The sequence below is a fragment of the Phoca vitulina genome, unplaced genomic scaffold, assembly GCF_004348235.1.
Source record: "Phoca vitulina isolate PV1807 unplaced genomic scaffold, GSC_HSeal_1.0 scaffold8, whole genome shotgun sequence".
Taxonomy (NCBI): domain Eukaryota; kingdom Metazoa; phylum Chordata; class Mammalia; order Carnivora; family Phocidae; genus Phoca; species Phoca vitulina.
Genome location: NW_022589711.1, coordinates 53,490,150 through 53,504,267, shown reverse-complemented (window position 1 = coordinate 53,504,267; position 14,118 = coordinate 53,490,150). Strand labels below are relative to the sequence as shown.

The window sequence follows — 14,118 nt, the reverse complement described above, 5'->3', positions numbered from 1 at the left end:
ATTTTACTTTTAAAGCCGGAAAAATCAGTCCCACCACTGTTCATTATTTTTTTAAGTCAGAGAATATATCTTATGAAGCTGAAAATTACCCTCTGTATAATTTCCATCTGTAGTATACTTCTTCCACGTGGTAGACCTTTTGCTATTTTTAGGTGGCGATTATCGCTGCCACTCTCCCTTCTCACCTTATTACCATTGTAATAAATCATCTTTAAACATCCCCTCTTGGGGAGGGAAATGCATCCCCCCATTTCATTGTATTTAGTCCCAATTAATTAGTTAATGAGTATCTAATATGTATTTGGCACCTTATTTTTATTTATTTATTTATTTTATTTATTTTATTTTTTATTTTTTTATTTTTTTTTAAAGATCTTTATTTATTTATTTATTTAACAGAGATAGAGAGCACAAGTAGGCAGAGCGGCAGACAGAGGGAGAGGGAGAAGCAGGCTCTCCGACGAGCAGGGAGCCCGATGCGGGGCTCAGTCCCAGGATCCTGGGATCATGACCTGAGCCGAAGGCAGCCGCTTAACCGACCGAGCCGCCCAGGCGCCCCTATTTTTTTTAATTTTTTTTAAAGATTTTATTTATGTATTTGACAGAGAGAGACACAGCGAAAGAGGGAACACAAGCAGGGGGAGTGGGAGAGGGAGAAGCAGGCTTCCCACTGAGCAGGGAGCCTGATGCGGGGCTCGATCCCAGGAACCTGGGATCATGACCTGAGCTGAAGGCAGACGCTTAACCCACTGAGCCACCCAGGTGCCCCTGTATTTGGCACCTTAAATAGACATCACAAAAAAGGGTAGACAGTGAATGACCCATTTACCCATCACCCTAAGAAATCAGTTATTTTTATTATCTGTGTACCCTTTATTGTTTTCCTATGCATAGACATACATTTTACATCCATTCCATTCATTTAAGAAACATTTAGTTGGTGCCTACTGAAAGTTTAGACACTGTACTACATGCAAGGAACAAAAGAAGACACACATGGTCATGTCCTGTTTGAACTATATAAATTCAATCAAGGAAATGTGTGAGGTGCTCAGAGAATGAGAGGCCTAATTTAGAAATAGGGTGCATGGAGGATGACATGGAAAGCCTCCATGTAGAAGGTGGGCTGATGGGAGGAGAAGAGCCCTGAGGGAGACTAAATGACCTGTGTAGACATTCAAACATAAATGCAATTCCCCAGGCATCCTAAAATGTAAATATTTTAGTATACCAACAGTAGTGAATTGTGTCTGTTTTTATTTTGTGACGTCAAATTGGTATAGGAAATACCTCCATACCACATTTTTTTTTAATAGGGAGTTGCTATTTTATTTTATTTTATTTATTTATTTATTTATTTATTAACTTTTTTTTTTTTTTTTTTTTAAGATTGTATTTATTTGCGAGAGAGAGAATGAGAGACAGAGAGCATGAGAGGGAGGAGCGGACTCCCTGCTGAGCAGGGAGCCTGATGTGGGACTCGATCCCGGGACTCCAGGATCATGACCTGAGCCGAAGGCAGTCGCTTAACCAACTGAGCCACCCAGGCGCCCCTAACTTTTTTTTATTATGTTATGTTAATCACCATACATTACATCATTAGTTTTTGATGTAGTGTTCCATGATTCATTGTTTGCGTATAACACCCAGTGCTCCATTCAGTACGTGCCCTCTTTAATACCCATCACCAGGCTAACCCCTCCCCCAAACCCCCTCCCCTCTAGAACCCTCAGTTTGTTTCTCAGAGTCCATAGTTTCTCATGGTTCGTCTCCCCCTCCGATTTCCCCCCCTTCATTCTTCCCTTCCTGCTACTTCTTCTTTTTTTTTTTTTTTTTTTACATATAATGTATTATTTGTTTCACAGGTACAGGTCTGTGATTCAACAGTCTTACACAATTCACAGCACTCACCATAGCACATACCCTCCCCAATGTCTATCACCCAGCCACCCCATCCCCCCCACCCCCCACCACTCCAGCAACCCTCAGTTTATTTCCTGAGATTAAGAATTCCCCTTATCAGTGAGGTCATATGATACATGTCTTTCTCTGATTGACTTACTTTGCTCAGCATAATACCCTCCAGTTCCATCTATTGCAAATGGCAAGATTTCATTTTTTTAATGGCTGCATAATATTCCATTGTCTATATATACCACATCTTCTTTATCCATTCATCTGTCAATGGACATCTTGGCTCTTTCCACAGTTTGGCTATTGTGGACATTGCTGCTATAAACATTGGGGTTCAAGTGCCCCTTCGGATCACTACATTTGTATCTTTGTGGTAAATACCCAGTAGTGCAATTGCTGGGTCATACGGTAGCTCTATTTTCAACTTTTTGAGGAACCTCCATACTGTTTTTCCAGAGTGGCTGCACCAGCTTTGCATTCCCACCAACAGTGTAGGAGGGTTCCCCTTTCTCCTCATCCCCTCCAACATCTGTCATTTCCTGACTTGTTAATTTTAATTCCTATGTGAACTGACATGTAAATGAGGTCTCAATGCGCAGCATTATTTCACTTAACTCATTTTAATATTATTGCTGCATCAAATCAGATTAAAAGGAGATTGCCCATTTATTGGCTGTTTCTCTTTTCAGGAATACCACATACTGCAGCAAAGTTGCGTTTCCTCTGGAAGTGGTTCAAAAAGACAGCTGCTTCAATTCCTCCATGAAACTCCCACTGCATAAACTGTATATAGAGTATGGTGTTCAGAAGATCACGTGTCCAAATGTAGATGGATTCTTTCCTTCCACTGTCAAACCAACCATCACTTGGTACATGGTAAGGAAACTCAAGAGCATCTTACTCTCTCTAAAATGGCAATATCTATCCTTGATTGTTGAGTTAATGTTGAAACTGAGATTTTTCTCATCAGATTTTTTATTTCTTCCTTAAAAACTTTATACAAATCTTTTACCACTTCTTCACTTTGTGCCATTTTTATTTATTTATTCTGTGTGCCATTTTAAGGAAGTGGTAGAGAATGCTTTGCCTCAACTCATCATTTCCTAAATTACATTCACTGGGCAACTAGAACTACCATATTTCTATTAACTTCCTATGAGATACCATTTGAGAAATGCCCACACACTTCTATTCACTGTTGAGTGAGGTCAGAAGCTGCTTGCTCATTTGGTGAATGTCAACTCCTTGATTAGTCAGCACTGTATTCTATTATTTGTATGCGTTCTCTTGTTTACCCTCATTTGTGGGCACAGTCCATCTGCGGTCTCCTCCACATCTGAGAGACTTGGAAAGTGTTTAATCAAAAATGAAAGTGTTGGAAGGTGGCACCTGTGGCAGCAGCCTTATTTTTTTAATCTCTTCAAATACCCACATATGCCAAAGCTAAAAACTACTGGACAACATTTAGAACAAACTCAGTGACGAGTTATCCGCAAGAATCACTTTCGATGACGTGAGTGAGACAAACCACATATAGAATCAGTGTCTAGGGAAGGGGGCAGATGGAAGTAATGTGGTATCTGGCAGACTTGAGAACAAGGAACCAGTGGTCCTCACTGTAAAGTGAGGGATGGTGAGCCAATCTGAGACCAGCAGCTGAAGTTGGGAAGAGTTTTGCTCTCTAACAGGCGGTGAGTCCAAGAGGCCCATAGTAAGAAATTCTGAAGGGACTGAAATTGTTCTAGTGCCTCACAACTCTGAAAAACTGCCACTTGCACTGAGGACAAGTGGCTGGGAGTGTGATCAGAAGTAAACAGGATCAGGACAATATAGAGGAAGGAAAGAGAAGGACCAGCTAAAAACGGAGAAGCAGCAGGCTCAGGAAATCTCAAGACCATAGTTTGGAAGAGGGATCCCTGTGATGTTAGAAAATCCTGCCATGTTCAAAAGCTCAGAAAAAAACAAGTTTTACCAAAAAATGAACAACAAAAAGAGCCACGATAGGGGCACCTGGGTGACTCAGTCAATTAAGCGTCCGACTCTTGATTTGGGCTCAGGTCATGATCTCAGAGTTCTGAGATCGAGGCCCACGTCGGGCTCCATGCTCAGTGCAGAGTCAGCTTGGGATTCTCTCTCCCTCCCCCACCCGAGGGAGGATGTGCTCTCTCTCTCTAAATAAATAAAAATAAAACCCTAAAAAAAAAAAAAAAGAACCAAGGTAAAATCCCTTTCAAACTTAAAAGAAAAAAGAGAATAAGAAGCAGAAAAACATTTCTACCAAAAAAGAGAAAGCATGCCAGAAGAACATAATGTGACTCACTATTAAAAAATGAGCTAAAAGACGTAAAGAAATGAGATGAGAAAGAATAACATAGATCAGTAAGAATTAGAAAAGTCCAGAAATAGAAAGTTAGGAAGAAGGAAATAAGTCATTTCAGAAAGGAAGCTAAAACCTAAGAGGAACATAACAGCAAATGAACATGATAGATAATGACTTAAGATGAACAGAAAGTGGAAGGGAGAAAGAATTTAAAATTGAAAATAAATGATGAATAAAAATAAGAAGGTTAGAATGGATATACCAGTAACACATATAGTAGACTGTAGACAATGAGTATCGCCAGAGATAAAGAGGACTTTTCAGAATAATAAAAGGGTCAATTCATCAGGAAGTCATAAAAATAGTACAAGTATATGTGCCTCACAGCAGTGTGTCTGAATGCATGAAGCAAAAGTTGACAGATTTAAAAGAAGAAATAGGCAATTCATAATCATAATTTAAAATGTTAGCATCTAACAGTTAAGTCATTAATGAAATGACTTAGGAGCCAACTTTAAGAGTTTTCCATTGGCCAGTGGAACAATTTGAACTTCAGTAAGGTTATTAATCACAGTAGGTTGAATCTTATGAATTAAATTTAAATCCATAAGTTCATAATGATATTTCAAAATAATTGGTCACATTTAGTGGATGATAGGAAATCAATTTGTTATCTTGAAAACTGGTAAAGGGAAAAAAATCGGGTCTTTATTCTGCCTTTCCTATAAGAAATGTGCACTGACTAATGAAATAGTTCAGAGAAGTGTGTTTTTTTTATTTTATTTTATTATGTTATGTTAATCGCCATATATTACATCACATCATTAGTTTCTGATGTAGTGTTCCATGATTCATTGTTTGCATATAACACCCAGTGCTCCATTCAGTATGTGCCCTCTTTAATACCCATCACCAGGCTAAACCATCCCCCCCATTCCCCTCCCCTCTAGAACCCTCAGTTTGTTTCTCAGAGTCTATAGCCTCTCATGGTTCGTATCCTACTCCAATTTCCCCCCCCTCGTTTTTCCCTTCCTGCTATCTTCTTCTTCTTCTTTTTTTTTTTTAACATATAATGTATTATTTGTTTCAGAGGTACAGGTCTGTGATTCAACAGTCTTACACAATTCACAGCACTCACCATAGCATATACCCTCCCCAATGTCTATCACCCAGCCACCCCATCCCTCCCACCCCCACCACTCCAGCAACCCTCAGTTTGTTTCCTGAGATTAAGAATTCCTCATATCAGTGAGATCACATGATACATGTCTTTCTCTGTTTGACTTATTTCACTCAACATAATACCCTCTAGTTCCATCCACGTCGTTGCAAATGGCAAGAGTTCATTCCTTTTGATGGCTGCATAATATTCAATTGTAGTGTGTTTTTATAAAAGTATATAATCATTTTACAGCCCCTAATGAATTAATAAATCTGAGTGTGAAGCATCAATGACTGATACCATCATAAGAAAGGAAACAACTAGACATATTCCTTCTCATGAAAGAATAAAATATGCCAAATGGATTAAACCTGAGTCTGAAAAATACCCTTTGGATCTTGCTGCCGTTTTGCAGGATATATAGAGAACAGAGGAATGTATTGCTCTACACCATGAGTTTGCAGTTAGCAAAATCCAGACTGGAAAATTCTATAGGCCAAATGTCCTGGATTATTCAACAGATAAATTGCAAGAAAAAGAAAGGCATGATGTGGGAATATGTAGGTTAAGAGAAACATGTAAGACACATTTAACAATGCATGAGACTATGGTGTCTAAGGATGTATGTGTGGGTAATAAGATTATAAACGAAAATAAGAAATTGATTTTACCATGAAAGTATAGATAGTGGCTACTTTGTTGGGGGGGAGCTAGTAAAAGAGCTGTGATTAACATGGGGCATGTGGAAGGCCTTCAGGGGTGACTAGTAACATTCTATTCTGGACCTGAGCAGTGCTTATGAAGGTATTTGTTTTATAATGATACGTGAACTCATACATACATTTGAGTGTTTTTTGTATATGTTTTATGCTATAATAAAATGATTAAGAGATAGGGAGGGAAGGAGGGGAGAAAGAAAATGAGAGAGAGATAGACTGGTTTAAGATATATAACAACTAGTTGCAATGTATAGACCTTAGATTGTATTTTATTCAGACAAACTATAAAACAAGTTATGAGAAAATCAGGGAACTCTGAACACAGAAAATTGATAATACAATGAGTTATTACTTTTTAAATTGTGATAATAATACTATAGTTATGCTTGCAGAAGACAAGGACCTTGTCATTTGGAGATTACACATAGAAATCTTTACAAGTGAAATTGTATAATGTCTGTGATTTGCTTCACAATAATCTTGGGGTGCAGTGAGTGGGTGTAGATGAAATAAGACATAGCCTGAATTTATACTTTAGGCTAGGTACAGGTGATCATTGTATATTCTGTAATTGTGGTGTTCCATAGTAGACAGCATAAAAAATGATTAAAAGAATAATATTAACAATTTTACATCAGTAAGTGTAATGCATTTTCCAAGTAAAAAATGTATTCTTCTACTTACCTGCAAATGGGTTCTCTCATCTCTAACCCTGTTCACTTTTTCTATACTTGACTACTTCAGACTACTTGGTCTGAAAAAAATTAATTTTATTTCCTTATATATTCTATTTTTTTTTTCCTTTTTCTTGATGCATTACCTACCTGGAATCTCCCCTCTTCTTTCTTTATACAGTTCAAATTCTACCACCTTCATGAAGTGTTCTCTCTTCTCTCCAGCTAGAAATATTTTTTCCCTAATATAATCCCACAGCTACTTATTTATGCCTATCTCCATGTCGCTTTTCACTTCCTTTATTGTTTTACTGTCATCCATGTATACATTCGACAGCTGTTGAAGATCAGTTGTATTCAGTCAGTGCAATATGCCAGGGGTTTGGGGGAACACAGTGATGAATGAGATATATGTCCTACCCTACATAGTTCCAAAAAGATCCCACAGTTTAATTCAGACAAGTTTATAAATAAGAATTCTTATTCTTATCAAAAAGTAGAATTTTAAGTTCCACAAGAGTGCCAAAGAGAATTAATTGTTGGTTCTAAGCAGAGGGAGAAATGTACACGCATGTACCGTATGAGACTGACTATTTCTTGAGGACAAAGTTACAGCATACCCATCTCTATATCCTCAAAGATTTCCAGATTTTTGGTTTTCCTGGTTGGATGAATGTTGGTGCTATTAACCAAGATATGAAATAGCAGAGAAGGAGCAGGTTTGGGAGCAAGTAATGAGTTTCAATAATGTCATATGGAGTTAGAGATGTCTGTGAGATATCTAGGTAGCAGTGACCTGTAGGTTGTGGCTACATGTGTATGGGTCTGGAGCTTAGGAAAAAAATCAAAACTGGAGATCAGAGAATTGGATGCATGTATATGATAGTTGAACCCCTTAAGAAGAAGACAAAATACAAAATAAAATGATAAAGGAAAAGGCCAAAGTCAAAATCTGGAGAGAATGTTCATGGGGTGAATGAAGGCAAGAAGCAAAGAAAGAAGATCAAGACAAAAAGTCATAGCAGTGAAACCACTGGGATGGCAGATACCCAACAATGTTCAGGTGACTAAAAGGACAACCAGTAACCAGACATCCTTTCTATTCTATGGTTCTGAAAAGGTTGCTCTTGATGTGTGCTATGCTGCTTTTTATTTCTCCGTGTTTGAGTAATTGACTGACCCCTTTAATCCTGAGAGTTCTGCAATCTTGGGAACAAAATCAGGGTTCTTGGCAGGGGGATTTCTCCCATCACTGTATAGCAATGCTGACATTGCTTTCTATTTCCTACCCTCTGCAGTCAGCCCCTGCATCTGCCTGGATAGCTTGGCTCTCCTACAGTAGTTCTCTTTCCATTGTTATCAGCTGAATTCCCTACCTTGACATTGGAGAAATAGTTTCTTTTAGTAATAACTGCGAGAGTTAAGACACATTAATCAGTTCCAGCAAATCTGTTTTCCTGTTGGCAGAAGGTGAAAACTGATGAATTGAAAGAAGGGAAAGGAAACTAATATTTCTTGCATTTTCCTAGTAAAATACCTTGTACTGGGTACTTTATACGTTATATGTAATACTCACCACATCCTTCAGGGTTGACATCATATAGGAACCAGAGGCTGAGAGGTGAACAGCAATAGCTCACATTTACTGAGCACAGTAATTCTTCCAAATATTTTGATTATTTTAATTTTCTCAACTTGAAGTAGGGTCTATCATTTTCTCCATTTTATCATTAAGAAAACCCAAGTACAGAGTGGTTGAGAGATTTTGCCTGGGTCCCAGAGCTGGGAGCCAAAATTTAACCCTATACAATCTATGTCAAGAGCCCATAGTTTTACATTATTTTATATAATTTACTGGAAATAATCCAGCCAGTAATGGGAGAATGTGGGATTTCATTTTTGAAATGAAATCACTTTTGTTGAGTTCCAAAGCTTATACTCTTCAGAAATGACACAGAGAGGGTGCTCCAGTCTTAATTTCTGGAGCGTGAAGCACTCTGAAGGGCTGAGCCATCTTTGCACACAGTTTAGGTTGCAAGGGAGACCGTGGGCCATAAGGAAACCTGTGGATAGATCACCTGGGGAAGTCAGAAGGGTCTCCGAAACCTGGGATTGGTTGGAACAGAAAATCAGAAGTTTCTCTTTCAGAATTGCAGGGAAATGGGGCAGGCTTGAATTCTTCTTCTCTGAATGTCTTCTCTCCTGCTCTCTTCTGTATGGCAGAGTGTTCTTCAGTCTGGGCCCAGAATTCATAGTTCTCTAATTCAACAATCCTGTGAGTTAAATTGATGTTCAGTAAATGTTTGTCAAATGAGCCAGGTTTTGTTACTAGCATTAAAAGCGAACCATGGTTCGAAAGTGATTTACTGAATTTCAAGTAGCCAGCTTATAAAAGAACTTCTGGAACACAACACGTATAAATTGGAGGCTGCCTGTTTATTCACATAGGGACTTCTGAATGCGTAGGCATAAAGACATAGGTAAGTGTGATCCCGTTGTTGTTGTTACTATTATTATTGGATTTTCTTAAAGACTGAAGCTTTAGAATATCGCGAGCCATCCTAACTTTCATACTCCTGGATCATTCCTTGTTCTCATTGTTATAACCGGGAATTTGAATATTTTTCTCCAGAGGTACTTGTAAAAACAAAGGCAATTTTCCCCTTCTTACTGAGGATCAGAGGAACCACTTTAGTGGATGTTTTGGATGTTACCTTTATAGCAGCTGCTGAAATGCTCTCAGCTGCTATATAGCAGGATAGATATCATTCCGGATCTCAGTTTGCAAAAAAGCTGGTTTTCCTTGTACTCAGTGTGATCATTAAAATTGGAATATTACCTCCACCTCTAATTTTCAGTGTGAAGTTAATCAGAATTGGCCAGATATTGTTTTTAATTCTCTCAGGAAATTGAAAACCTTTGCTTTTTCTGACAGAGTGCCATCAGAAAAACATTTCTGAAAGAATGCCAGGCGTGACCTTCTTGTTGGCATGGCACGTATTGTTAAGTTAGTCCAAGGTCTATGTAATAGACTTTATTTTAAGGTGCTTGTTTCAGTCTGATCTGACATCTTAGTTTGGTTATCTCTTTCCTTTCTCTATAGTCCCTATGTAGTGATTTTAAACCTTTGGTATAAGGAAAGTATGTATCATATTTTCTTTCCAAGCCATACACACTGAATTCTATATATGAGTGTATTCACACAGCATTTTATATATAGTTAGTTTCAGGGCTTCTGAAGAGTTAAGGTACATTCTTTAAATTTAAACCCCATTCAAGTGTCTGTAAAGCCTTGAGGCTGACTTAGCCTGAATGAATCACCCACTCTGTGTTTTTTTTTTAAGATTTTATTTATTTATTTGACAGAAAGAGACAGCGAGAGAGGGAACACAAGCAGAGGGAGCGGGAGAGGGAGAAGAAGTCTTCCTGCTGAGCAGGGAGCCTCATGCCGGGCTAGATCCCAGGACCCTAGGATCATGACCTGAGCCGAAGGCAGACATTATCGACTGAGCCACTCAGGTGCCCCACCCACTCTGTATTTTGATAGCACTTACATTATACTTCATCTTTGTTACTGTAATGATTGCATTTCTCTCTTCTGTACTGGGTAGTGACCTCTCTCTTTCTAACTCTTGAATAACAAGCACACAGCACAAAACAGAGCCAATATACTTTGTATTTAGGCATTGATTCAATAATTGAATGAATTGGACTGGACTGGAAAATTCCATGAGAATAAGGGCCATTTCTGTTTTTACTGTCTGTTGTATGCCCAGCTCCTAACACAGTTCCTGTCACATGGGAGGGATTTTGTAAGTATTTGTTGCATAAACACTGGATGACGTAGTTCTGAAGTTCATTGGAAGTGACTGCTGGATAGAACTCTTACGAGACTTTGTGAACAAGTATGATGCATTTCATAGCAACTTAATCTTAGATGCAAAAATGTCAATAGATATTCATAACTATTCTAATGTTATATCTCAAACTCTTTGTATCCTCACTCAGTTTCCCTACCCATCCTACAACTCCCCCATCCCAGGTATTACAATCCTTGTATTCATCTTCTTGTTATCATGTGCATGCCGCTTGAACTTTCAACTCCACGTCTTGTGTCTTTCCTTCTCGCATTCATATTTCTGATCTACAACACAAATGTACTGAGCATTTCCATGTGCCAAGTATTGGGCAAGTTGCTGCCCATGCAGATAACAGTACTCATCTACCCCCCACTTGCCCCTGGGAGTAAGTTTTCTAGAGGAAGAAATAAGCATGAAAAGAGATCACCATAATAAAGTTGGTTAAGGACTAACACAGAGGGCAAAATACTATAAGAGCATAGGGAATTTTTTTAATTTTTATTTATTTATTTATTTATTTATTTATTTATTTACTTACTTACTTACTTACTTATCAGAGAGAGTGCACAAGCAGAGGGAGCTGCAGGCAGAGGGAGAAGCAGCTCCCCACTGAGCAAGGAGCCTGATGAGGGACTCGATCCCAGGCCCCTGGGTTCATGACCTAAGCTGAAGGCAGATGCTTAAGCAACTGAGCCACCCAGGCACCCTGTGTAGGGGATCTTTTTTTTTCACATTTTTCCCCGTGCCTAGAGTGTCACTCTCCCATGTCTCCCCTCCCACATCACTGGTAATATTCTACTTGCCCTTTAACAATCGGGCCCACATCTTCCTTCTCCAGGAAGTTTTTCTAAATGTTTTCTGTTTAATCTTTTCCCCCACTCCCCCACCCCAACATGCTTCTCATAGGATTTGTTGGAATTCTCCACTAGACTGCATACCTCTAGGTCAGGAACTATACCATTTCCATTCTTGTGCCCTCATACAGTTCTTTAAACATTGTACGTTTATTGAATGGAAACACCTGTCCTTTTTTAGTCACGACATCGCCCCACTCACACCCCACACTTCAGCACATGATTTATTTCCTCTCAAAGATATCAAAGTCATTTCTTGCGCTGTTCTTTACCTATATATTGCGGTAGGTTGCCATGGCTACCGCTACATATTAGAAACGTTGTTCTGTTGAACTTCTCTCTTTTGAATTCAAAATGAGGAACTGATTGGTCAACTAAGTGGATGACTCGTTTTCTAGTCAGACAAGTGTTCATAGTGAAAATCAACTTACCATTAACCATTTCTCATATTTAGACACATTTTTTTTTTTGTTCTTTGGATATCTAGATTTTTGTTTGTACCTTTTTTTTTTTTCTGATTCCAAAGAAATGATTTTGAAATCTGCAGTATTTATTTTTAGGAATACTTTATTGTGCTTAAAAACATACTGCGTGTCTCAGGTGCATGTGCCAAAGGGTCTTCAGATGCAACTGCTTATAAGAATTAGAGTTCATCACACATGATAGGCTAAAGTTAATGGTTATTTATAGTTCACCAATGCCCCAAAGCTACCCCTATCATGCACGTGCACACTTAGACTGTAAAATATTTCTTTCATATCCTTTTCCAACGTGCTATAGGTCTAATAACTTTGAAATGGCTTTTTATTTCTTTTCTTGTTACTTCTTTTGGTTAAAACCAGTTAATTTAAATTTTTTGAATGGTCAGTTTTTTCTGAATAGTAGATTAGACCCGAAACTTTCCCGTTGATTTTTGTGGAATATTCCTTAATTTGAAATATTTTTCTAGACAAAACGGCTCCAAGAAAAACTTGTCCCTGGCCTACATTTTGTCCTTTATGGAAAGAAGAAAAGATCTCTCAAGAAAGCATACTTACACCATTGACTCCTGGGCCCACTGAATACCCTAAAGCATATCCAGCCCAAATTTCAAGTTCATGCTCATGGGTTTGGTTAAGATGAAGAAAAAGAGAGAGCTAGCAAGAGATCAACACACACCTATTTTGTACCGTTTTCCTTGCTGTTTAGATGTGTCTGATTCTATTTCTCTGTTCATGATAAGTCCGTAAGAGTTGACCCTTCGTTTTAGTCAGTGCTGTATTCTCAGAACCTCAAACAGTGGCTGGCACGTGGTTTATGATTAATACTCAAGGGTGAATGAACTAATGAGTGAATGAATGAAAAGGCTTTGAGTTAGAAGTGTTTCTTCATATTTGTAGCACTTATTGTGAATCCTAAAACAAATGTGTTTAAATAGTTTTTACAGAAATGATACTTGATAAGTCAAAAAAATAAGTTTATTTTAGTACATTCTTAAGAAGTGCTATTGACAAGTGCAGTACTAATTGTTAACTTCTTATCCTGAACAGTATGCTTTTCCAGTTTATCATGAATTGTGGGACCCCGCCTCATATAAGCGATAGAGCTATAGCACATTATTAACACTGGGACCGGCCGGCATCTGGCATATGTGCAGGACCACAGGATGGGGTAGGGAGACAGTGTCAGGTGGAATTAAAAGCAAAGGCCTCAAAACAGGTAGATGTAGATTTAAATTTTAGCTCCAACACTACCTAGCTCTATGACACTGGCAATCACTTAACCTTTCTAGGCCTTTATATCCTTGTCTATAAAATGGGCATGCCAGACTTGCGGACTTAGGAATAAGGGTTAGAGGGGATAATGGAGTACATGTAAATACATGTGGCTGTGCAATTTTTCCAGCCCAACCAACTCCCAAGGAGAGCTGTTCATTCTTAGTTAAGAAGCTAGTGAAAAACCTTTGTTCATCTGTCTGGAAAACTGCCCTCTTTGTCTGTCTCATTATTTTTTTCCACCTGTAAAACTAAAGCATATTTAGTGTGATCTGTCTACTTCGTGGGAATTTAAGAACAGCTAAGCTAACAAATGAGAGAAGAAAATAGCTTTGAACTGTTTAAAAGAAAGGTGCCACAAAAAATCAAATAGAGTTCTATAGATAGTCTAAACTCAATTTAAACTAAATCTGACGTAAATTCATTATAGAATACAGGTCTCTGTGGCCTTATACTTTGTGATAACCTAAGAGGATTGAAATATTTTGCTGATGTGACAAGTGTCTAGAAACACTGCTTATCAAAACAGGATAAATTGCATTCAGAAAATAACTGAGCATATAACAGCTTCCTCTTGATGATCATCTCCATGCATCAAGTGTAGTGATATTCTTAAAAGACATACTTCCTATGACAAAGAATTGCAAAATATGCCACTCAGTGTAACTGTCATATTTCAAAACACATACTCCAGGAATTGAAGTAAGAAAACCTTACGTATTCAAGAATCCAAGTTAAATATGTAAATACAGTAAATCTAAAGTACAAGCCAATAATAACCTCCTCAAATTTTCAAGATCTAAAGGACCCTGGACATAACCCAGTCCGTTTTTGTCACAGATTAATTATTGATTTTTTTAA

At 38.1% G+C, this 14,118-nt stretch overlaps 1 protein-coding gene across 8 annotated transcripts in view; it reads left to right on the top strand.

Moving 5' to 3' along the window:
* Positions 1-14,118, top strand: part of IL1RAP (interleukin 1 receptor accessory protein) — a 134,596-nt gene that overhangs the window by 85,553 nt on the left and 34,925 nt on the right. For all 8 annotated transcript variants that reach the window (XR_004299814.1, XR_004299815.1, XR_004299811.1 and 5 more), the window contains one exon: positions 2,604-2,790. Coding sequence is in view for 2 of the 8 variants with exons in the window: in XM_032406915.1 (XP_032262806.1) it covers positions 2,604-2,790 (187 nt within the window). In the remaining 6 variants the exon portion in view is untranslated. The remainder of the gene's footprint in view (positions 1-2,603; positions 2,791-14,118) is intronic.